This window comes from Poeciliopsis prolifica, unplaced genomic scaffold (assembly GCF_027474105.1).
Source record: "Poeciliopsis prolifica strain line A6 unplaced genomic scaffold, Auburn_PproV2 SCAFFOLD020, whole genome shotgun sequence".
Classification (NCBI taxonomy): Eukaryota; Metazoa; Chordata; class Actinopteri; order Cyprinodontiformes; family Poeciliidae; genus Poeciliopsis; species Poeciliopsis prolifica.
Genome location: NW_026562395.1, coordinates 4,172,800 through 4,199,286, shown reverse-complemented (window position 1 = coordinate 4,199,286; position 26,487 = coordinate 4,172,800). Strand labels below are relative to the sequence as shown.

Genomic DNA, 26,487 nt, shown 5'->3' with positions numbered 1-26,487 from the left:
AGTCTTTGTCATCCCTCATTGCTTCCCATTTTTCTTCCAAGCAGTCAAACTTTCTTGTGAGCTTAAGAAGCATTTTTCCAGGCTTTATGAATGAAATGTTTTTCTTTAGTTTGTCTGCTTTCTCGCTCACTGTCCCTCACCTGACGTTTTTCTAGTTTTTCAGATATAAAAGAGCATATATGTGAAGAGCAGCACACCCTTGTTGTGCCTGTAATAATTCACAGGTTAACAAAAACAGAGTTTTAGAACAATTAGGTCACATTTTAGTTGCATGTTTGCCACAAAGTTGTACTTTTCTGTCATTATGGTGATTTTCTAGAAGCTCTAAGTTGCAAAGTTGGTTTACAGTAGATGATTAATGGAAAATGCATCTCTCACATTTTGTGTCTTCGTTGTGTTTGTCTTCAAAACCCGACTTCCGCCATTTTTAGCGCACCGGGCCATTGGGCAAGGCACTAGACAGTTAAGAAATTTCCAGAGTTTGCAATGAATTTTTTCATTATAAATTTTGACATTTCTGGGTGGACTATTTAATAGCACAATTTTATTCCATTGCAAATCTGTGGTACACATTTACTGTGTCGTATTTATTTGTTCACAGGCAGGATGTCTGTTCATCTGGAACGTGAATGAGAGCGCGTTGGCATTCTTTTGGCGCAACATAAGCTTGCATCATACCATTGGTTGATCTTTTTGTTTTCCTAGCTCGGCTATGAAAGGGTAATCCGGGATCTCCACAACAACATCCAAACAAACAACCATCACCTTGGCGTGATGTCAGCAGGTGTGGTCAGCGCCGTCCAGCTGCGTCTTGCTCGGGGGGGGTTGTGAGCAACATCTTTCCTGCCTCATTAGAAAATAATAAAATCTTCACATGAGCCGGTTTGGCTTGTGTAGCGTGTTTGTTATGTGTTTGCGTGTGCGTGAAAGATGCCGTTCATTTGGTTGGTTGGGAAGATAAAAGGCTGAAGAAGGTGCCCGAAATCACAAAATTGGAATTGCTCGCAAATACAATTATGAATACGCGAATATATTACACACTAGCAGCTTAAAGTAGTGCAAACATAACAAGGGGGAGAACTTGAACTTCATCTGCTGGTATGTGAGGATGAAAAGCAGTGAATATTATGGATGTAGAGATGAACTGCAGCTGGAGTGATGGATGAGTAAATGTAGCTCAGACTCTATTGTGTAGCATTTAATACATTTTGAAAGCAATAACACTCGTTAACTAAAAACGCTCGTTTCATTTATTTAACTCTGAATTTCAAAGTTTTATTCCTGTTTTAATGAGAACCGCCAGGCTTTGCCAGCTAGTGAACAAGTTAGCTAACGGAGGTATTTCGCACCATCTCATCCATGTTCTTGTAAGGGTTAATAATGGGTGCGGCTTCCTGGAGCACAGCAGTCAAGCAGTTTTGTTTTTGTAGCCGTTTTGGTCTCGGTTTGTATGCAGGGCAACGTTAGCGGGTCTTGAGCTGGTGAGAAATGTCCGACCTCGGGGAGCTTTCTCTTGGAAACATGCAAATTCGGCTCCCGGGTGAAACTCGAAACTGCTAATCACAACTCGTCACTCGACCAGTTGTTGTTGTATTAAATTCGGTTCCAAAAACAAGCGTACAGAAGGTAACGTCTGATTCTCGCTGTTCCTCTTAATAAGCTGTAGGTTTAGGAGTGCGAAAAAAGAGGGACTCGCCTCGTACGCCGCTCAGGCAGGATCCGGCATTGAACACAGTATAAGTGTTACAACATTATTCTAGTCTATAAACTTCGGTCCAAACTATACTTCTTGGGGGAAAAAAAAAAAAAAAAATTACTTAAGTGGCAGTTTTCTTTCGGCACATTTGAACCATTAATCCCCTCGCTTTTCCATCCCCAATCTTTTTAAATCAAGCTTAAAGGAGTTTATTTGGAGCCATAATGACATGTGGTAGTTTTGGAAGGATAGACGATCCCCCCCGGACCCCCTTTACCCTCTCCACCATCCCGCTTCTTACTCTCCACTATATTGAAACTATGTAGTTATGAATTGAGAACCTTGATTTAAGACATGGACACACTCTTAGCTGTGAGTGTGTTTGCATGCGTGTGCGTGTGTGTATGGAGGCTAGGCTATAATGTGTTTGGACAAAGTAAGATGCCAGGCAGTGCCTGTTAAAGGCTCTAATGTGGCGGTGGTTTCATGGTGGTTGGCACAGATCAGCAGGAAGAGGGCAAGGAGAGGGATATTAAAAAACTGGGGAGAGAGGAGGGAGGAAGGGAGAAAGGGGAAGGAAAGGGGGGTGCGGGAGTCAGAGAAAAAGAGGCCTGTAGTTACCCACGCACACTACAGGCATAATGCGGTGATGAATATATGTATTCTCTGTCTTTTTCTGGCTCCACACTTTGTCTCTTTCTCTCTCCCTTTTGCTCCCCTTCACCCTCACTCCGTCTCTTTTCTCAGTTGGCTCCATTCACAGTTCAGTCCTGGGGTGATCAGAGCGGACCCTGCCCTCTTTAACTCGCTTTTCGTCCTCTTTCATCCCGTCTTTTCTTCTCTTCTTTTTTTTTTTTTTTTTGCCGGCAAGAAAAAAAAGTGTTTCGGGGGGTGCAATCCAAACATTCATACTTCCCCTCAACTCATCTTTTATTAATCAAACCTCAGCAGTGTGACAGGGGAAAGCGGTGACGCACACTGGTTTGTAAAAAAAAAAATAAAAATGTCTTTTTTCTTTTCAAAAGACAGAAAATGTTGTGTGAACACACACACAGAAGAGCAGATACATGCAACTGACCACTTACAAATGTCTTGGGGTGTTTCATATTTTCTCCTCTTCCAAAAAAAAAAAAAAAGAAAAACGGCCGTTGCAAAATATAAAAAAAATAAAACACCAAAGCTCGGTTTGTTTCTGAGTATGTGTCAGAGGGAGAGAGAGAGAGAGACCGGGAAAGAAGAAGAAAAAAAATTAGTAAGACGGATGACTTGAAAGCACCACACGACCACCTCCTCCCTGTCATTCATAAAGCCGCACTCGCTCCACTTTTTTAACCCCCTTTCTCTCTCTCTCTTTCACTCACGCACGCACGCCCGTGCACGCGCACACATGCGAGCTCACAGGCGGAGCGGATATTCTGGGTGGTGTTATTCCAGGTGTGGAGTCGTTGAGGTCTCCGTGCTGTGACCCTGTTATCCTGGGAAGAGGGAGAGTATTAGACGCATGCAGGGAGAGGAAGAGACTCTATATCAAAAACACATTTCTCCCCGAGGCTGTGTCATTTCAGCAAGACGGCTTCACTAGGGCCCTGCGCACGCATGCACGCGCGCTCACGGACAAGCACACAGTGTGATGACATTTGCATGAACTATCTGCACAAAGTGCAAAAAATTAAAAGAAAGAAATTCTGTTAGCGGTGGCCGATTCCAAGAGATCAAGCACTCGTTCTTTCTTTCGATTTATTTTTTCCTTTCTTTCTGATCTTTGTTGTCGTTGTTCGATGGGGTCGATGGAGAACACATCCTTTGTCAGAAAATCTGAATTCATTTGAAACCACATCTACCCAAATTGGACTGACGTGAAATCAGAGCACAAACACACTCCCAATGAATCTGTAAAGATGTGAGGTGGCAAAATGCTTTATGCCATAAAACATTTACGCATATTAAAAAATAATAATAATAAATAGGGTTTCTTTATGCCTCTAAAACATGGAGAGAAAAAAACACATTTGGTTGTATGGGTTTAACAGTGTTTCGTTGTTTATCAATGAGTCTTCGATCCTCGCAAACTCTCTCACTGAGTGGTGAAGCGTGTCACGGTATTCTGGGATAATGTCAGATTTTACAAAAACTACCAGTAAATTTTATTACGTCCTGGTGAATATTAAATAAAAGACACCACATTTCTCCCAGGAAGTCCCTTCATCGACTTCCTGTCCAATCCAGAGTAGAATTTAAGATTCTCCTTCTTACCTTTAAAGCCCCTAATAATCAACCACAGATCTGATTGTCCCAGATGTTCTTTACAGATCCAGACACTCTTGTCTACCTTCAATACCAGGCTTAATGACGCCCTCTTCGATAAAGCATTGTTTGTGTATTTGGTTTTTGCTAGAAGCTGCACCTGGTCAGGCGTTCTGTCTGTTCAGCTGCGACAGCGACCACGGACTGAGCCGCGGCGGCCGTTGAACAGATGAACCGTGTCTCTCTCTCTCCTGGACGATGTTATCGGCTGAGCTTTTGAGGCGCAATTATATGTGCTCTCTTTCATCCTGTAAGCCTTTAAAACTGGTTTTTAAAATGTGTTTCTCTCCTACTTAAGACGCAGGGCCACGTTCTGGTTCTGCTGGAAGTTTCTTCCTGTCAAAGGGGGGTTTTTTCCTCTCCACCGTCGCTGCACGCATGCTCTGTCCGCTCTCTTCTGTCTTCTGTGCGCTTCTTTAGGCAGAAATCTTTTAACTAATTTGAAGAATAAATTATGTATGATTGCACTGGACTGACTTTTTTTTTTGTGTGAATGTCTTGTGTGGCGAATTGACACCGTGTAAACAAACTGAACTGAATCATCTCTGTTCGTTTTTGTCCCCGTTGTTGTCAGCGCTTCCCTCCCTCTTGTCAGTCGTCAGCTGCTCGACTTCTTTTGCATTTTAAGTTTAATTGAAACAGTCAGGACAAAGTGAAACAGATGTGGAAAAAAACAACAACAAACAAGCACAAAAACAACCAAAAAAGCACTACCGTAGTTTTATTTCCAGCAAAGAAAGAAAATGAGTATGTGTGAAATGGTCAACATGGATAAACTAAAGCTACTTTTTTTCGTTGGTGCTTTTAATCAATCCCCACTTTGGAACTTCATCAAAAACTACAACCTCTGTTTTGCAGAACAACCATGTAAGTGTATATCGCCTGTAAAGTGAAAAAACCCCAAAATATTCGGAGGATGAAAACTTTTATGTTCTTCTCTCCATTTGGTCTCTTTTTTGTTTGCTTTAGACTTGCTTCAAATACTGTAATTTTACCCCAAAAGGGTTTACAGTGTACATTTATACAGTTAACAGGTTATTACTTAGTTTGGGTTTCTGTAAAACCATTTTATGCGCTGCTGCAATACGAGTTTCTCCACTGGAGACGTTTGCAACATGTGCTGCAGTCAGTCGGTGAGGAGTGCCATGCTTCTCTGCCGTTACGTTTTCTCACATTTAATTGTAAAATTAGCTGCATTTAGCTGGCCCTCAACTGGTTTTCCATTATTAGAGCATGTATACCATCTAATAATCTTCGAACTTACAGGAAAGAGCATTGATGATTTTTATTTAGGATTTACAACACACATTTTGAGTGATCGTTCTTAGTCAGTGACAGCCAAATGATTTTTCTATTTTTTTTCCTACTCATTTATTTCTAAATTCACAAACGTGACCTCTGCACTATAATTTTGTTGGATTATCGGGGACGCACCGATCCAGCTTTCATAGCCGATACCGATTTCTTTGTTTGTCGCAGATCGGACCGCTTGATTCTAAAAAACAGAAGAAGAAGAAGAAGAAAAAAGAGAAGTAGAAACTATCTGACAAAGGAGCATCAAAAGCATGAACCAGGTAGAAAGTGAACAGATCTTGACTTAATACTAGGGACACGTGTGCTAATGATGCTGATACTTATTAGCAACCACTGACACTTTAATGCATTTTAAACTCATTTGCAGCATGAGCTGTTTTTGCATTTCCACGTTTCGTGCCCTTTCGGTCTGTTCGCACCAGCAGCTTTGAAGTTTTGATTTAATTCTGAGTTGACAGTTTAAACTGTCATTATGTTCAATTAGAACCTCAAAAAACTTAACTGCCCCTGCCTAAAACGAAGACGTGGGGGGAAAAAAAGGCAGAAAACTAAAATAAAAGCACTTTATAATGCAGTAATAAAAATCTGGTCTATACATGTATCTGTTTTGAGCATGCTTTCACGCGGGCTTTGCTTAAATACAGTAATAAAACTGCATTCCTTACATTTGCACTAAACGCTGGGTGAGCGCCGGCCGGGACGCCGAGTGCAGGCAGGAATCACTGGACGCCTCCGCCGCCAATTCTCAGTTTTAATGACTTCGTTCTTTGATTAAAAAAAAAAAATGTCTAAACGGTTCCAGTTGACCCGGAGAGAGAGAGGGAGGAAAAAAAAAGAAAAAAAAGAGAAAAAAACTTGAACATCTAAGAGATGAAAATAACTCGTTGTTCTCCACTTTAAGAGGCACGTGTGCGCAGGGTTGGCCCGAGACGTCAGTTACGAGCTGCAGATGTTTGCATGAATTTTTATTTATTTATTTATGTTTTAATGATTGTTATTACTTTAAAATTGTGGCGTTTCTGTGATGAGCTTTTGGCCCCATTATTAAGAGGAGGCTCATGCTCTTTTCTCTGTGTTTCTGTGGAGCAAAAAGTCGTCTCGGAGCTTCATTTGGGGCAATACAATCTGGTATCATTATTCATTTTATTTTATTTTTTAGCTGCTGTTGATCACAAGAAACTATAATGGAGATAGACAGCATACGTACGGATGCGTGCTCAAACACACACACACACACAGATCTCGAACAACAGGGGGCAATGAAAGCATCTGCATCCACAATCCTTCCTTCTAATGAGCTCAAACACAAACACACATTGACTCCTCACATGGTTTCCTGGGTTATGAGAGGAGAAAATGTTTTCACCTCTTCTTCGCTGGATGGAGAAAACCATAAAAACAGCACCTGCTGGCTTGTTCTTTTCTCACGCTGACCGCCCCTCCCCGCCCTATTTCTTTGATGGACTGGGGGGGCAGAATGGGGGAGGTGGGCGCTCAGTCAGGCTGTGAGGTAATGAGTTGTTTCCTTGCCGCATAAAAGGAGAAAACATTTGCACTTGATCCCATTTACACTGAAAAGTTCTTAAAATGATTTAGAGGGTACAGCTTTGCACCTTGCTCAAGGGTATGAGTTAGAATCTACTCTGCAAGCTATTATCGCACTAAATAGAAGGAGTTTTGAGTCCAAGTCATAATTAGTCAGCTTTTAATCAAGCACATTAGTTGGTAAATGCGATGTCCGACAACCGCTTAGCTTTTAAACAGACGTTGGTTATAAGAGCAGTACTAAAAATTTATATTATACATGTTAAAGTTAAGAGTTGTTATGAATCTTGTGGTTCAGAAACTTTATGCATTTGTGGATGAGTTTAAGTCCATATCTGTCGACAGAGCTAATGCTTTCATCAAATCCGCTTGCTAGCGAAGCGGCTAGGCTCTGGCGCTGCCAACGAACAGCGCATCTTAGCATTGGTTGTCTGGGAAACAGCTTGCACTACAGGTTATCTGAATGGGTTTTAAGTATTTATTACTATTTTATCAATCGATTTTTATTTCTTGTTCATCTTTAACGTGCGAGATAAAACCAGATTACCGTACTTTACGAAGGAAGAGAAGGTGCTTGCTGGTCTTAATTCTGCTGCCATGGAAAAGTTCAGAAAATATGTTTGTGATACTTTGGTAATTTTTGCACTAAACTTCAAAAATAAAGTTTTTTTTTTTTTTTGTGGAAAATGGTCTCTGTTTCTTTTTTGTTCGTCTGTTAAGTACTCATACGTACAATACTTTAAAAAAATATATATTTTCCAGTAATAGAATCGTGAAGTTATAGTCAACTTGTAAGCGTCAAACCTCTTTAAAGTTTACTTTCCTTTAAAAATAAAAAAATAAAAATGCTGAAATGACAGAATAAAAAGCGTTGACAGTTCAACTGCACATAATGATATATAATAAACGAGCTCATCTTGAGCTAATCTTGTAAAGTAGAGAAAAGACCGAATGTAATTCCAGGCTACACAAATCAAGACTTGTGTACGTCTTTTTGTGTCGCTATGAAAACCTGTTGGAATAAATGGCTCATTAAAAGAACACAAACAAGCTAGCACAGATCAGACGGCGTGGGGCTGGTTTGGCGGTGCAGCAGGTGCCCCACATAGGGAGGCTATTAGTCGTTGCTGCAGCTGTCTGGGGTTTGATTCAGACTTTGGGACCTTTGCTTCATGTTCTCCCCCAGCCTCCTTCTGCCCGTTTCCTGCCTCAGTACTGAGAGTAAAGGTCACTAGTGCCACAAAATCTAGGAGATAAAGGGTTCGATGTTAATAAATCACAATCTCCCACAGAAAGTTTTTTTTTTTTTTAATTATAGTCTTCCTATCCTTTCATAACCTGGTCCACATGAAGTGATATCTACGTTAACTTGAGTTTGTAGGTCCAAAATCACCAGTAAGCAGGACGTACAAGGAAGCAGCCTCATTGGTTCATGTAAGTAAATTATAATTTTGTGGAGGTTTTAATTACTCCTCAAAATCTAAAAAGCGAGACAACAGATCAGGCACGCATGTTAATCGTCATAACTCAAAGTTGTGTGTTTGGAGATAACACACAAGTGATGAGGGTGTAGCCATGACGATTGAAACTGGGTTCTGTAAATTGGAAGAAAAAAAAAGAATAAATAAATGATCATCTCTCTGACATGGACAGAAAAAAAAATGTTTTATGTGTTTTGTGCTCCAGAAAGAATGAAATGTCCACTGGAGTGCACGCATGAACTCCGGTCATAATAAGAACCCTGGTAACTCTTCAAGGTGGAAAATAACAAAAGCATTGCAAAATGCAACAATAAAAAACAGATTTCCATCCAGCCGGTGTCAACAACTGTGTGCGATCTCTGCTTGGGCAACGACGTGAGAAACGAGAACCCCATACATTGTAAATATCTGCTGGATCTGTCTCTAATAAATATATCACGATACAATAAAACATGCATTTCCTAATTTAAATCCTTGTGCATTTGCCCCCTCTTCCCTGCCCCTGCTAGCATCTATTTCCTTTCCCATTCCACCTTCGCTCCAGTTTCAACAGGCCCATTCCACGTAATCCCGTCTGGACGTGCAGCTTTGGCCCGCGTTTCAGGAGCTTTATTTACGGTCAGAGACAGAGTCACGCTAACTGCACTCTGCTCGGATCCTGTAAAACTAATGATGTGACAGCAGCGTTGGCTCGGGTCATCAATGAGCTGTAAATAAGAGACCGTTCTGGAGCTCACTTGCACCAAGCTCGTCCTGCTGCGGCGGCCAGAGCGGAAGTTCAACTCGAACGACGTCCGAGACGCACCGAGGACCGAAGAGCAGAGCTGGCTCGTGAAAAAAGAAAGAAAGAAAGAAGCCAATAAATGTCCCGTATTCATCACTTTTTATCAAGCATGTCGGTAAATACGACAGTTTTAATGTACAGTTCAATTTAAGGGGGGATAAAGAAAAGGCAGGAGCGGCTGCTAACAGAGAATCTGAAAAGTATTAACACTTTCACACTTTGCCACACATCAACCCTTTGTTTCCAATGAGATCAATCAAATCACAGTCGCATGCAAGTATAGAAATAGTATAGGAAATAGTACATTTTTTTTTCAAACAGCTACAAAAAGTAATGTGCAATTGCATTCGTCCCCTTTTACGATGACGCTCCTAAATATAGTGCAAAGTTTTTTTTAAAATAAACATAAGTTAAAAAAGCAGGGCTGAGTAGTGCCCAGATTCACATGAGTAACTTTTTGAGAAAAGAAATGCACGTTTAGGAGTTTCACTACATCACACTTCTACTTGAGTGATATTACTTTGAAGTGACCCTGCTTTTATTTGAAGAGGATTTCAGGAGGAAACTAACAACGAAGCAACATGTTTTAACCAAAACAAAACAAACAAGAAAAAAAATGCCCAGAAGCCTTGCGAGACTTGCACACAAGCTGTTGTTGTTTGTATTTGTATTTACTGAGAGTTTTGTGACAGTTGGAGGTCAAGTGAACATGTTATCGCTTTTCACTGCGCACCATTTGGATTTGGAGATGCTTGTTTCTTCTGCCTGAATTTGTTCTTTCCTAATGATGCGATTTATGCTTGTTTTCTTTTAGTTTTATTACTCCGTGTACCACAACCTGCAGATCATTTTGTGTTTAGTCTGATTAAATCAGTACTGACTACTTCAGTAGCTGTTTTTTGTTTTGTTTTTTTACCAAATACTTTTTGCTTTTACTTCAGGGAGTTTTTGAATGACTACTTTTTACTTCTGCCTAAATAAAAACTATATTAAATCCTATACTTATTCGATTCCTGTAGTACTATTTGGCAATTTTCATTTTTGGATGTCTTAGTAATTAAGAGTCCAAGTTGAACTTACTGGTGTGAATGTAGCAAAAAAAAAAAAAAAAAAAAAAAGTAGTTCTCCTATAGTTTTCCACACATTGAAAACACGGTGGTGGCAGTATCATGCTATACCAGTACATTGCTTCAAGAAAGTTGAATGAAGATTAAAAACAAGGCAATTTTGGAAGAAAAGGTGTAGATATACCAACGTCACTAAGTGTATAGAGTTACAAAGGACTGGTTCAGATCAAAAACGTACTCGTGTTGTCGGGATTAGCCAACCGAAATGCAACTTGAAAATTGCATCGACAGGGAAAACTGCATCCTGTCTGGCTGAGTTTGAACTTTTCTGGAAAAAAGAAAAGAGTGAGCAGAAATGTCAGGTTGTATATTGAAGGCTGCTGGAGACAAACCCTTCAGGATTTACAGCTTAGCTTTTGTCTATAACGATGCAGTCCTCGAGAGAACTTCAGACCTCTCTGACACGCGCTGTGGGAGACACCAAGCTCGAGAGAGAGAGCTGGAGATGAATAAAGTGTACAGATAGCCCTGAATGCGATGCTTCCCTCCTTCGCCGCAGCGTTAAACCACCTCGTCCTCCACACATTAAAGCGCGATTAGGACAGTGTCACTTTAAAGAAAAAAAAAACGATTTTAAACTGTTAAACAGTCGCTGTTATAGTGTCCCTCGTTCACACAAACCTTACTCCTAATGCCACTTCCGCCATTAAAAGCTCTGGCAGTGCTGCACGTGCCCATTAGCAAGCGCTAAATAACTGTTAACAATGTATTACTCAGACTCCCCTGCGCAGTCACTGGAAGGCCGTTCAAAGCTCCCGGCTAATTATGTTAAAGGTTTTAATAACTGGCCTATTGGGTCACGCCTTCCTCCGCGGTGACATTACGTATGCTGCTCTTTGATTGGCTTAATGGCCCTCGTGGTGAAAATGTCACGAGGCCACGGAAGCACCTGCTTAAAGCTGTCGCGTCGAAATGATCAGGAATACAGGGCCGGCAAAAAAAAAAATGGATGACTCGGAGGGAAAGTGAGAATAAATTATTAGCCAAGAAGTCTACGTCGGAACAATGTGTAGCAGCAGAACTGCTATGGGCGAAAAGGGATTTACACATATGAGACACAAATGGCCACTTATAAGAGTTATGTATAGGGTAGCGATGGCTGCTTCGGCCTTACTCTGTTACTCGGATGATGACATTAACTAAACCGTAATATACTCAAGTGTAACTAACAGACCAGAATATATTATAAAATACATTATATATATATATATATATATATATATATATATATATATATATATATATATATATATATATATATATATATATATATATTTTATATTTTTTTTTTTTTTTTTTTTTTTTTTCGTGTATTTTATTTTTATTTCAATTGATTTTATTTATTTATTTATTTTGCTTTGAGTTTCTTCAAATTAACTTTTGCCAATTAAATTTTGCCAATGGTTTCACCTTCGTTTAATTTGATCAAAAAGTTCTACAGAGCAGGAACAACATTAAACGAATCGACCAGTCTAACGCACCATAAAAAATGCGATGTATAAAAATATTGGCGAATGTAAAATATAGATCATTAAAATGAATTGCACTTCGGATAAGCAGCACATTTTGATAACGAGTCAGTTTGGTTGGAATTTAGCTAAGATGTGGCTAAGCTAACGCGTTTGTTATCCTCTTGTGCTGTGACTGTGTGGTGGGTATTTGTGTGTGGGTTTTGTGTGACTTGGCGTATGAAATTTGTGAAAGTCAAAGCTTTTAATAAGACTCAAAACGTCGCCGTGTTGTAATAATTTCTGCCTGTATCCAGCTTTAGCGTAGCAACATGCTAATGCTAATAGCTAGCTTACTTCCTTCAACGTCGCCTTCGGGTTGATGAATCTGCTGATACGTTTTGTTTCTCCGTTTGACAAATGAATTCACCAACATTTCCTGTTCGTGTAAAACTCAGTTAATGTGAAATAGAATCATTTGAATACCTAAAATAATTTTTGAGTAAAATTCTTAAATTAATTTTGCTCCAAATTGGATGATTTATTTATTTAATTAAATGTAACTTCCATCTATTTTTTAATCTAATTTAACCGTCTATCAGCTACTGAAAATAGATTACTTCTATTAAGAAATATTTATGAGGTTGACCCAAATGAAATCAGTGGTTATCGCTGCGCCACATCCTTTAAATACTAACAGTTTGTTTTCTGAGTGCATCAGAGATTGATAGAAAATACCGTTCGTTTAAAATCTGTAAAATAAATAATAATAAAAATAAAATCTACATTTTTTATTGTTCCTGCACAGGCCCCAGATGTTTCACTTCGCTCTATATTAACATTATTATTATTTTATTTTATTTTTTACAGTGCAAGCAATTTAATTTTTTTGAATCGAAATTTAATGTGATAGAAACTCTCGAAGCATCAATCCAAGGTAATTATAAAGAGCCGGGAGATTTTTTTTTTTCAAATGCCCAAGGGATGAGAAGCACGATAATCCCCGCGGATTATGAGCACGCGGCTTCTCCTCGACGTCCCACTCGTTTAGTCTTAATTTATGCCGGACGTGCTGTTTGTTTAAAGGGACGTGAAGCGGGGCAACGACGTGGGGGGGAGGAGGGGTTTTGCAGTTGACCGAACCCAACCGAGTGGAAAGGTAAAATAATCTGACCCCCGATGGAAATGTTTCAGATTGTTGAACTCCGCCGTCTTTTGTCGGCTGTGACGAGTTAACAGGTTGGTCCAGCGGCCTCCAGAACTCGTCGGGACGTCCACGCATGTGCACTGACTTGCACCCACACAGCGGGGGTCCTCGCGACGTCTCTGTGTTCTTCACACGTCGCGCAGCACGCGCGTAAACAAGGGGGGCCTTCATAAAAACAAAGTAAACTAAACCAGGACCTCTAGAAAAAAACCCGCTTTTTTAATCATTGATGAATTATTGTATCTTATTTAATATTATTATTATTGTCATTATTTTTATTTTGCGTTCACGCAACGGTGGTAATTAATGCGCAGCTACCGGAATGAAACATTTAGAGCTAAGGAAGTGTGTTTATCACATTTAAAAAAAATGAATAAATAAAATTCACACTGATTAAATGGGTGCTTAAAATTTACCCTTGATTAAAAAAAAAGTGACGATATTTTATTTCCGCCTATTTTAATCGATATTTCTAAACCCAACAGCTTCCATTACCAAATGAAATATCCAAGAACTATTTTATTTTATTTATTTATTTAAAATGTTGCAACTTTAAAAGTAAGACGATTCGCTTTCCACTGCTAAAAAAAATAAAAAAAAACAAATGTTTTACAGTTAAGGTGTAAAACCTTCCTCAATAGCTTTCTATTGAGAAAACCTTGAGAAACTGAGCTTTCCATCCAGTCTGACTTTCTTAACCCTAAAAATCTGGGTTCAAACACCTTCTTTTTTTGGTCTTTTGTCTTAAAAGGAGACACTGTCGCTGACAGAGTGTCTGCTGGACACCAAGAAGGAGAATAACAGCTGACTATAGACCGCCATCTTTAATTAAACTCTAAACTTTTATGCAGCTGTCAGAGTGCGAACATTATTTAACATGTACAAACAGGTCATGTTTCTCTTGAGGTATTTCGTTTTGTCAACAGTTAGTCATTATTATTATTATTATTATTATTATTATTATTATTATTATTATTATTATTATTATTATTATTATACCCTGCAGCTTGCCTGGGGAGGATTGTGCCTTTCTTAAGCTGTAATTGGGCGATGGGCGGAATACAAACTCATAATAATAATAATAATAATAATAATAATAATAATAATAATAATAATAATAATAATAATAATGAATAACTGTTGACAAAATTAAAGACAAAAACAGCAATAATCTTTTTCCGGGTTGATTTCTTTGCACTTGAACGCCACTTATACTCCAATTCAAACCTTTATCCTTTGCCCTGTTGCATCTAATGTGTCGTTTTGTGTTTATCGTTGTGTATTTGCTCGGTTGCACCGCGGTTTGTCAAACGGAGACGACGCACACATTTATCATTTGACTGTTATGTTCTGTTAACGGGGGTCGACGACGCCTGCGTTGCTCTCATAACATCGTAAAAATGTGATTTATATGTATATGCTTTTTTTCTCCAAAACTGGAGGAAATGCTGCAGTCAACTGAGAATAACAGCCCTAAACGTCTTATCTGCGTATTATTACAATGTGTCGGGGGATGTGGGGGGGATTAATTGTTTTACTCTCTGTTCGCGGGCCTGCTGTGTGCGCCAAACGAGTTCGGGTCGCGAGAAACGCTCGTGTTCCTGAGGTGAGGTCGGTGCCGAGAGCGCTGCGCTGGAGGCTCTAATGTCCAGACATGCAGAGCACGCAGGGCCGCAGTGTTGAAAATGCGCGCAATACCCCCTCTGCTCCCCCCCGAAGGGACGCTCCCGCAGCTCTCTCCTCCGCCCGAGGACATGATTCATTCACCGGCTCCGCTTTGACCACAAAAGGCGGCACGAGCGGCCCCCGCAGCGGGCGGGACGGCAGAGCAGTTCCGGGGGGCCGAGATCGCTCGTGATTGGCTGCCCTGCTCTGGGATTGACGGCTCCCTCTCTCCCGAGCGCCTCTAAGCTCGGCTGTTGACACTTTCCCAAAAAGAAAAAGAAAAAAAAAAAAAAGGCAGCACTTAACCTATACGGATAACGGAGACGCTGTCACAGCTCTGGTCCCTCTCCTGTTTCTCGGTACAAGACAAACTGTCCTCCGCTGACGGCCGCCGGGTAGGGGGAGCCTCCTTGGATGTCTGTGCCCGAGTTTCAACTTTCCTCACTTTCCCCCGCAAGTTCGCCGCGCCGCCGCGTGCCTCGCCCCGCCGCCCGCGAGACGGAGACGAGCATGGCAGAGAAGCGGAGGTCCCCGTGCGCGCTGAGCGTCAAGGCGCACGCCTTCTCGGTGGAGGCGCTGATCGGGGCGGAAAAGCGACGCAGGACGAGCGGGGAGGACGTAGCGGCGTCCCCGGGCGGCTTCGAGGGCGGGAGCGACGTTTCGGATTTAGCCGGGAGTCCGGCACTGAGAGGCGGCAGAGCGTGCAGCAGCGACCGGGGCAGTGAGGCTGAATGTACCAGCGACGGATCCCGTAAGAACAATAATAATAATAATAATAATAATAATAATAATAATAATAATAATAATAATAATAATGTGTAAAATAGTTATTTAACAGCAGGTTGCAGATGATGCATTTTCAGTCCCGGTTTCCACAGAAAACAGGAGCAGAAACGCAAACATGTACCACTTGTCACACTTCTGAATATGAGAAGGCGATCACTCCGCTGGCCTAGTAAACAGAAGTGCCGTGTGTGACTAATGTGAGAGGGTTTATGGGATATGCAGCTATCATAAACACGCCAATTAGCAGCGTATAAAGACGGGACAATGCGATGGAAATAATAGTGCAGGGCTGCAGGAAGCAGAAACAGCCTGACAATTGGGGTGTTGGGGTGTGTGTGTGTGTTTTGGGTGGGGGTAGAGGGGGGGTATCTGGAGTGTGCAGAGAGGTTTAACGGGGGCTTGGCTTCTTATCGAGCCAATGTCTAAACTCTGCACAAATTCGCAGACAGACCTGCGTTGGATACGTGTAAATAATGCCAGGAGTAAACAGTGAACACATGATGATATATAACATTATATAACATACAGCAGCATGAAACATATGGAAAACCATTGGCCCACAATTTGGATATAATTAGTTATCCCTTATTGCGACAGCTTGAATTTATATTATATTATATTATATTATATTATATTATATTAACTCTGTAAATAAATTTGTTAACCTGTCTTTTCAATTACTTCTGCAAGTTTTTATAATCTACAAAAAAAAAAAAAAAAAAAAAAACTAACAAAAAAACATCCAGCTTATGGGTTGGCACATAATAACCCTTTCCGGTTGTAAAGTTGTTTGCTTTTTACTGTAACCCTGTAAGTGCGTAATGCCTGATTTTGGGTGCGTGATGCTAACCAACCAAATCGTGTAAATAAACAAATAAGTAAATATGTCTTGCCCTCGTTCCGGTTGCAGCAGAAAGCGAGGACGCCCTGCTGGAGAGCCCGCAGCCCGCGGCCGCGCTGTGCGCCGCGGCGGCGCCCGGAGCCGGCGGCGGAGAGGAGACCCGCGTGGAGCTGCAGGGGTCGGACCTGTGGAAGAGGTTCCACGAGATCGGCACGGAGATGATCATCACCAAGGCCGGACGGTGAGGACCGGGGGGATGTGGCGGGAATGGTCGATTGACTGTGAACGTTTAACTGCTGCCTCCGGCGCTGCAATTGAGTAAAGACGTAAAAAGTGAAAAAAAAAAGTAATAATAATAATAATTGCTCCTATTTTACAGCAAAACCGTTAGATATGTTACGATCAAATAATTATTGATCCAAACAGTATTGTTTTAAACATAACAATCTAAACATTTTCTGTTGTAGGTCTATCGTTAAATAAATTTAATAGTAAATTTTTGCTTTTATTTAAAAATAAAAAAGCGGCCCAGACATTATGTTATAGTTAGAAAGATAAAAAAGAAAAAAAAAACAACATTATTATTCTTATTACAGTTGTAAGAAAGAGAATTAGAGTGTTATTATTCGACAACTTTGACGCAAAAAACTGAAATAATAATAATAATAATAATAATAATAATAATAATAATAATAATATAATAATAATAATAATAATAATTTTGCTTTTCCACGCAGGCGCATGTTCCCCGCCATGCGCGTGAAGATTTCGGGCCTGGACCCCCACCAGCAGTATTACATCGCCATGGACATCATCCCCGTGGACAACAAGCGATACAGGTGACAAACCGAGCCGACACGGCACGACACGCGGCCCTCGCGCGCAGCAGGGGCCCACGTGGGTCCCATAACGAGGCCTTCAGTTGGACATGGCAATTGAGGCTGCAGCACATAAGCAGTTTTAATTTAGACTCCTTGTAAAACGAATCATGGGGACAAATCAAAGATTTGTTTCTCTCTCTCTCTCTGTTTCTCTCTCTCTCTTCCTGTTCGTGTCTCGCTACAAATGGCGCTTGGCAGCAAGGGGTTTTTGTGTGTGTGTGTGCGTGTGTGTCACGGCGGTTTTGCCGTCCCGTTTGGGAGGAAAGAGGTTCCTTTTGGACGCCTCACCTCTCTCACCCGGAGGGTCAAACCAACAAAAGTCCTTGTGAAAGCCTGCATGGGCCGAGGCTTTGCGTGTTCCGGGCTCTGCCGTTCCAGACTTTCACAAGCCGTTTATGTGTGAATGCACTTTTAGCTGCGTGCTGGAGGGATGAGTGAAATCTTGGAAGACCAAGTCGCTAAACCGAGTCTGAGAAAGAGCAGACCTCTCTCTGCTCGGTCACATTTTGTTCTTACTGTAATTGTTCTTAATGTTATGAAGAGTGCAGGATGCAGTCTGCAAGTCAGGTCACACACACAAACACGCACACACACACACACCCACACACACACACACACACACATATGTATATATATATGTATTAATTTGGAATGTTTAGTTCAGTTTCCATCATTCGCTTTTTTTCTTTTATTGATAAAACACTTGTTTTTTTTACCTCTATTCAACCAATTTATTCCAATCCCTTATTACAGTTAGTTATTAATATCATCAGAACACTTTATTGATGCCAGAAGGAAGTTATGTCAGACGTACATTTGGAATATTGAGACACATGGACAGAATAACAGCAGAAGAGGAAAAAAAAACTGGTAATAATAAGTTGGCATAAATAAAAAATAAGGTCCTTGGACTGGATCCAGCGACTGCGTCGAGCAAATATCATCTATTCAGTTATCGATATTGTACAAAACATGGCAAGTTCTCAAGCAACGCTGTTAAGTCTGAGGTTGTACAGCTTGAGGCAGAAAAAAAAACATGCGCCATGTTTTAATGTGACTTCGTGGAATGTTTTGTTTTTTTGTGTGTGTGTCAACCATGTTGCATCAAGCCGACGACCTCGCAGGGTTTTGTTGTTTGTTTTCGTTTCTCAGAAGATTAAAAGTAAAATAAATATTAAATCAGCTGCACAGGGGCCCTGAAATAAATTCTTTCGAAAAAATGCAATGCGATTAAATCTGTGCAGCAATTAGTGATGGATGCCAAAGTCTTTGAATTTGGTGTGATTAAAATGTTTTGTGTTTTTTGAATTGTGAAGGTACGTGTATCACAGCTCCAAGTGGATGGTGGCGGGCAACGCCGACTCCCCCGTGCCCCCCAGGGTGTACATCCACCCGGACTCTCCGGCCTCAGGGGAGACTTGGATGCGTCAGGTTGTCAGCTTTGATAAGCTCAAGCTGACCAACAACGAGTTGGACGACCAGGGACATGTAGGTGTCCACGCCTCATTTTTCAGAGGACCGCAAATTTATGCTGTTGTCTGCAATATGCCTAAACGCAGCCGGAGAGTGTTTTTTAAAATTATTTTTAAGAGAAAAAAATCCCCAACTATTACAAATCAAACTCTGGATAATTTCATTCTCACCTCATTTTTTTTATCGCTGTCAGAAAGATAAAGTCTCGCTTTTTCTCTGTCTCTGCTCAGATTATTCTGCACTCCATGCACAAATACCAACCCCGGGTCCACGTCATCCACAAGGAGTTCGGCGAGGAGTTATCTCCGGTGAGAGCCATCCCAGTGGGGGAGGGGACGCGCACCTTCTCCTTCCCCGAGACTGTCTTCACCACCGTGACGGCATATCAGAACCAGCAGGTACCGACCGCATCCACACTGGCATCAGATGCTACACAGGTGGCGCACGTGGGTTGGAAACTCGAAGTGAACGATGACATCTGAAAAATACGTTTTTGGAGTTTCGCCTGACAGTGTTTGAAGAAAAGCGACAGCATCAGGCACTTTTACTGGCTGAAATGTAACCCGGGTAACCGGCCTTGTGTTTCTCTTTTAATTGCAGCCATTCATATTTTTGTGTATTTCAAACAAAAAGATGGATGAAGAAATGGCTAATGTTAGTCATGCTTTTCAGGCAAACATGTTCTGTGCAGATTTTGAGACCATTTTGGCTTTCTGCTTTTTATAGAGTAGAAACAAGTTGACGTTAGCTTAATGACATGAGCTGTTGATGATTAGCAGGGCTGCCTGCTCAGGTCGCTCTCCGCAGTTGGCTGCTTTAAGACACAGATCAGATTTTCTGAAGTGATGTTTTGTTGTGGTGATATAGAAAACAGTTCCCTTAGCATACCTGTAGCAGGCAAATGCTGCCATACAGAGAAATGAATAAACTCTCAGAGCTAACATCTAGTCAGACAGATTTCCTGTCATACTTACTAAATAAGCCAGATTTGTCAATATGGCTTATCGGCTGAGTCCAGGAGACCTGGGAGAGGCATTGGGACTCACCGCCTCTGATGCTGCTGCACAAATGACAGGCTGGAACAAAACCCCAGGAGTTTACAAGCCAATTGGTGAACTTACAGCAGACTGAAGTGATTCACACAACAGGCAGCCTCAACCGCCCTAAATTTAGCATAGCAACAAGAATGTTGTCGGGCTGAGAAACAGCGACAGTGAAAGTGTGGCCGGTTAATAGCCACTAACGGGCACAAACCTCTGCAGTTTGAGATGCTTCATTTATGATGCTAAAGCCAGCCAAAATGGGGATCTGTCTAACTAGCCATTAGCCTACAACCACTCAGAGGACGTGGACGTCTGGAAATCCACTGCGACCTGGCCAATGGCGAGGAAACCTTTACTTACAAGAACATCACTGCAAAACACCCAAACTCTTATTTAAAATAGCTTACCATATGTGTGTACTGTTAGCTTAAAAAGAGAGGTAGTCGGGACCCTACCATAATGAGGGAGAGACATTGCTGTCATCTAGCTGTCTTATTTTTATTTTTTTGTTTTTTTGGAGCGTGTGTAACCGGTTGTTGAGAACGGTGTTTGGGCTCCAGCGTGAGGGTTAGCTGAAGTGGGTCAGGTCCGAATGCACTGACGGCTGAAGTCAGAACATGTTGGCGACGCCTATAAAAGTCCCTCCTGATCCGGGTCACGGAGTTGGACCTTAAACACCACCCACAGTCTGATCAGGCCCCTTTCGTTGCTCCACTCAGATGCATAACTTTAACAAAAAAAAATATATCTCCTCTGCCAGAAAAATTCCCTTAGAAGAATAAACGTATTTATTTTCAGAGCTGACTGAATGATTATAGAGAGAGAAATGATTTTGGTTGTTTAAAAAAGAGAGAGAAAGAAGAATTCATCGCAGTTTATATTATCGCAGACAGACTTTCAAGGAAATAATTAGAGTCGTGTTTTGTTTTTCAGATTACAAGGCTGAAAATTGACAGGAATCCATTTGCCAAAGGCTTCAGAGACTCTGGCAGAAACCGGTGAGTTTATTTTAACCTCAGAGATTTGCACACTATTTAGTCCATTAGGGGGTGAATGAGGGAGGAGGGGGGGCTGACACGCACGACTGCGTTCTGTTCTGGCTTTGTCGGATTCGTCTTGTTTCCTTTTTCATTCTGTTTCCACACAAAGAACAGTTATGCATGTCTTTATGTTATTATCATCATTCATTTTTTTGTTGTCGTTTTAAAGAAACTTTGTCCTAAGCAGCAGCAAAAAGCGACGCAGGCCCTGACCTCGGGAAGCGCGCGCGCCGCATTTTTCGGGGGCCAGCCGTCGCGTTGTCCGATTCGAGACGTAATTTGGACAAAGATGCGTGCCTGTTTTCCAACGGGAAAAAGCAAACTTTCGCTGCAAAACTTAATGGAGCGTCGGATTCCAGCTGACCTCAGCGCGGAATAATAAAACTGCAGAGTGTCCCGAGGAAAATCTGTATAAACACATTTTCTAAACATATATAAACACTGCATTAAAACAACACGGCAGTAAAACTCCAGCAGTCTCTCCAAACAGCCACTCCCCGGAGGCCTCGCAGAAATCATTAGAGAGGAGGAGAAGGGAAAAGGAGAGGCAATGTGTGAGACCGAGAATTGGAGCGGGTGGAAAGGTAGAGAACAAGCGAGCTGGATAACCCAGAGACCTTGGCGGCTGACCCTATAAAAGTTGAACTCGGGGAGGTTGTGGTGGGGGAGGAAGGGAAAAAAAAAAACTCCCCTTAAATATTACAGGAAGACTTAAGCAGTTTGCTAAATAAACTTCTGCTCTGATAGGCTGCTTTGGAGCTCACAGAACCGCTCCGGGCAGCTTGTCTAAATTATCACCGAGCCTACAACCCTGTGTGGGATGGAGTGGGGTTGAAGGGTGGTGGTGGTGGAGGGAGTACTTTTATCCTCATGCTAACGAGCGGTAACAGAGCACTCACATTACACCACCACAGCAACCCTCTGCCCCACCTAGAGGGAGGGAGGGAGCCTCAGATTGAGGAGGAGGGGAGGGGGGAGAAGAGGGGGAGTCCCACCTCATAAATCGCTGCTGCGGCTTCCTGCTCCTTCGTCTTGATTCGCCCGTAAAAGCCGTGTGAAAGCAATTACCTCCAAGCACCCGACGGGCAGCAGCCAATCGCAGTGTGGCGTTTATGTTCCTCATTACCTCGCGTCTCCATGGAGATGCCCAGGGAGGCCCCACGGGCGACTAAAGATGGCCGCCAGGTGGTTGGCATGTAGTGTGACCTACAGCTAAGACGGTTGGCGGAGACGAGCTGCGAGGAGTTTCTGTTTAAAGGGGCCGTTCTGTTTGTGTCGCAGGATGGGCTTGGAGGCGCTAGTGGAGTCCTACGCGTTCTGGCGTCCGTCTCTGAGGACACTCACGTTTGAGGACATTCCCGGGATGGCCAAGCAAGGTATCAGCAACGAACAATGTGCTCCGCAGCAATGAGAAAAGTCCAGTCTGAACCACCCGTAACAGAACTTGAAGATGTGTAACAGGGTTATATGCAACCTGCACAAAGTAGTTCATAATTGGGAATTAGAAGAAAAACTAAGGTTTCCCTCAGATAAGCCCAGTGATTGGGTGGCAGGGCAGTCATATTTGTGAGTTTAAAAATGTCTAAAGTTGACAAAAAATTGGAAAATTTCACTTGATATTTATGTGTTATTGAGAGATCGATTGATTAATACCTGAACACCAACTATAAAGTCTTAAAAAATGATAATATTTTAAAAAGACTTCAGTAAATAAGCAATGCTGAGCCTGGTGGGGGCTCAAGTAAAACCTGGTGGCCCACCAGGCTTATAATAAACTGGAGGAAACTCTGTGGTTCATCATGAGTGTGTTTGTATGCAGGAACCAGCAGTAAAAAACGATGGTTCCTGGAACGATGGTTCACCTGCCAGCATGAAGGTTCTCTAAGCATACAACAAAATATAGCTAAAGCCAACTGACGTTACGTAGCAAGACTTGATAATTGATTTTCACAGACGCTCTCCATCCAAACTGACTAAACTTGAGCTATTTTGAGAAGCATGAATAAAACTTTCTGTCTTTGGATGTGGAAAGTTGGTAGCTACCTTTCCCAAGACTTTCAGCTACAATTGTAGCTAGAGGTGGTTTTAGAAAGTAAATGATTTAGAAAGCCGGAATCAGAATTAAGAACAAATTTGAGATTGGAAATTAATTTGAAAACTGTTCTTTCTACAATTTATTGTTCCGTTGCATCTATTGGTTGCAATGTAAAGAGATTCAGAGATTGCAAATGCTTTTGTAAATCATGGTTTAATGGTTAGTACATAGAATGAAAGTAACCCCTAACCCTAACCCTTTTGTCTTCTTCCAACTGGGTAGTTATCTCAGTGTGACATTTAAATTGACTTTTTACCAAAACACCTGAGCTGTAATTGGACTTTGCTTCCTCCTTAGGAATCCCAGGAACTCATGGAGGAGTTGGACCATCATCTCATCTGCTCTCCACATCCCCGTGCTCGTCGCCTTTCCAGGTTTGCCCTCTCAGCCCTCCAGACTACAGCTGTAGTCGGCCCACGCACCCTCTCCACTGCTACGGCAACACCCCCGAGCCGTTCCCCCCTCCCAGAGGCCCGTCCGGCTACGAAGGTGAAGGATTCCGCTCGCTCGCCCTCCCCGCGGCTCAGCTGGGCTATCTATCCAACCCCGCCCCGCAGGGCTACGCCGGCCTGCGCCTCCACACACCGCCCTACAGCCTGTACGGCTACACATTCCCGCCCTCGCCACGTCTCGCTGCCAGCCCCGACAAGATGGCCACCGCCGCCACCGCCAGCCACCAGAGTCCGTTTCACGGCTCGTCTCCCAGCGGGACTTTAACGGACAGCCTCGGCGTGCTCGGCGGAGGACAGCAGGGCTTCCTGTTCGACTCCCGGACTTTAGGAGTGGCAGGCAGCCAGCCGGGAGGCGGTGCATCGCAGGTCACAGCCCATATGGGATGAATTTAACCCGGCTTTTTTCAGGGAAAGCTGGTTGCACCCTGCGACGGGTGCAAGCGTCTTTTGGTCCAGAGCATTCTATGAATTGAGTTCCCGTGTACCTGACCTGAGAAGAAGGACAGATCAAATAAATACATGAACGTCTCAAAGTTTTATTTGGGGAATGTTTCCTATCTTGTGAGCGCGGTTCCTGTAAGTTACTTGTACGGCGCAAGGAGGAGTGTGTGAGGAAATAACACACGGATGAGGCTAAATCTGGGCAGGTCCAGAGAATCAAAGAGAGCACTTCAATTTCCTGACAGGAAGCCCCCCCAACACATTAACCGTAGACCTTTTCACCATAGTTACTTTCAAGACGGAGCTTGAAGGGTGCAGGCGGACTGAGATGGGGGGGGGTTAAGGTTTCTTCTGCCACTTGCACATCTCTGAACTCGACGTGAAATCACTGTGACCAACAGAGGGGGAGGAATCGCTCTGTGTTTATTGGTTGACGGGAATCCGAGAGGGGCTACCGTAGCGTCTTATCTGGTTGACTTTGGTTGAGTTCGTGTGTAAACTCCTGGACGAGGCGCGGAGCCCCTTCTGGTTTGCGCCGCTTGCAAGACAAGAACGATCACTTCATTTGTTAAAATATTTGTTTCTTTCTTTCTTTTTTATGTCTTTGTTTTGTTTGCACCAACCACTGTGTAGAAGACCTAATGATGCCCACACAGCTCTCTCTGTTTTGAGACCGAACTGCTAAAACGCCACATGCCTGAGTCTGTACTGATACGCACTACAGGCAGGGCTCTTTCACCACTTGGACTACAAAACACACCAAAGCCTTTTTTCTTTTCTTCTTTTTCTTCTTCTTCTTATCCAACATCTGGGGCTTGACAAATGTTAACAAGATGAGATCATGCTGATGAGAAACCATCTGAAATCTCCCTGTTTTGGACTAAACTGTTGTAAAAAGACACATAACAAACTAATTTGCTTACACTACATCTGGTCAGGACAGACGGCCGCTGGGTTCAGCACTTTGGAAACACAGCTTTGCTGGAGAGAGAGCCACCTCCACGCGGACGCAACTCGGAGGAGGACGGCTGGACGAGTTTACAAAGAGCCTTCGCACTTAAAAAAAAGGAAGAAAGAAAGAAAATCAACGATGCACCTGCTTTTGCTCTTCAGACTGGGTCAGGTGCACCGACGTCCACCTTTAAACCTGACCCACAGCTTTCCTTTGAAGTCGAACCGTGGGCAGCCTGCGGAGGTCGACTCGATTTGTGTGATCTTTTCCAAGCCAAAATAAAAAATAATATCTGTTAATACGACCGTGTTTGCAATGTTTTGCGGCCTTTCTCGCTCACACAACCGCACGCGGTTTTATTGGCACGAATCAGTTAAATCCGTCACAGGCCATTTAAGATGAAAATATGTGTACTTTGGCCCGAGAAGCCGAAAACGGAGCACCGGCACCGAGCAAAGCAGATAAGAAACCGCGCATGAGCACAAAAAGGGAGAGAGGAAAACATATCCATATCCTTTTTTTTACTGTGCAACGGTCATGTAAGCTAATACCTCAAAGTATGCAGAAGTTACTACTCACTCGAGAGAGGGTGTGCGGTAAATGTTGATGTGGGTGGGAAAGTGTGGATACGAGCGTATTTATGTGTGTAGCAACAGGTGGCGGAGTTGTCAGTGAGTGTGTGACCTTTTCGTCTCAGAGTTCACGTGGATCCCTGAGAACTGACACCCTATTCCTGCACATGCACGGGCCGACAAAGTCGGACCCGACTGTAGAGACCCGCACGGACTGTTACGTCCACCACCTTGGGGAGTACAGCGTCTGTGGATGTCCATTTTCAGCCCACTCCTCTGTTGTTCCGGTTGTGTGTTTGGGGTCGTTGTCGCCAACACGGGGGTGTCGAACTCATTTTCATTCTGGGCCGCCTCAAGATCACGAACGTCCTTAAAGAGCCGGCTGTGCCAGAACGCATCAATAAAACCCAACAATAAACTGTTAAAACTTTAATAAAACAGATGTTTCTGCATTTGATGAGTCAGATTAAGTAATATTGAACATTGATGTAATTGGATTTGACTGACTGCAGCCCCATCAACTCTGACCAGATTTCCTGTCACTGGGGAAGAAGAAGAAAAAAAAACATCTTAACATCATCATACTGCCACCACCATGTTTCTGACATTCTCTTGAGCCCGCCTGGCCCCATCTTTTTTTTTTCATTCATTTTATCAATAATTCTCAATCCGGGTTTGTGGAGTGCACAAATTTATTGCCCCACCTGAATTACGCAGCATGCATGAAGAAGAAGCAGAAATGTAATAGAAATAACGGGAGCTGAATCTTCTGGTTTCTTCTCATAGTTTCTAATTCAAGTGACGTCAGTCAGGGGTGGATCTACGGGAGAGCAACTGGTGGGCCGGGCCCCCGACCCGATCCCCACGGCAGCCGCCTCAATATTTACGTCCTAAAAATCATACAAACACTTAACTTGTTTGTCCAGACGTCTCTTGTGGCCTTCAAATTAAATGTGAATTCACCAAAAATTCTTCTCAGGTGAAAAGTCACACCACCTCGACATATTTTTACTCAAGTCAAAGAAAAAAAAGTAGCCGTCCAGGAAATTACTCAAATGTAAAAAAGTTAATTTTAGAAAGAAGCCGCATCGGTAAAGAGTAACTGTTCGGTCACAATGCCTGATCTAATATTCAGAAACAATGTCAGGTGAAGTTAAGTGCAAATTCTGGTATTTTAATGACTACAATTAGAGGAAAAAATACAAATAACATAATTACAAATTAACCAAATGATTTATATCTAAAACATATCTTCATCCAGACATATCCAAGAGACAGAGATGCAATAAAAAGTTTAGGGTTTTTTGGGGGGGACTTTTTGATTCAAAAAGTGTTTGGAT

General features: G+C 42.4%; 1 protein-coding gene across 1 annotated transcript; it reads left to right on the top strand.

Moving 5' to 3' along the window:
• Positions 1 to 14,901: 14,901 nt before the first annotated feature.
• Positions 14,902 to 24,874, top strand: tbx18 (T-box transcription factor 18). The gene is made up of 8 exons (XM_055044668.1): positions 14,902 to 15,322; positions 16,268 to 16,439; positions 16,936 to 17,037; positions 18,396 to 18,567; positions 18,783 to 18,950; positions 20,529 to 20,593; positions 21,917 to 22,011; positions 23,028 to 24,874. The coding sequence occupies exons 1-8, from the start codon at positions 14,986 to 14,988 to the stop codon at positions 23,567 to 23,569; spliced, it is 1,653 nt and encodes a 550-aa protein (XP_054900643.1). The 5' UTR covers positions 14,902 to 14,985; the 3' UTR covers positions 23,570 to 24,874.
• Positions 24,875 to 26,487: the final 1,613 nt, after the last annotated feature.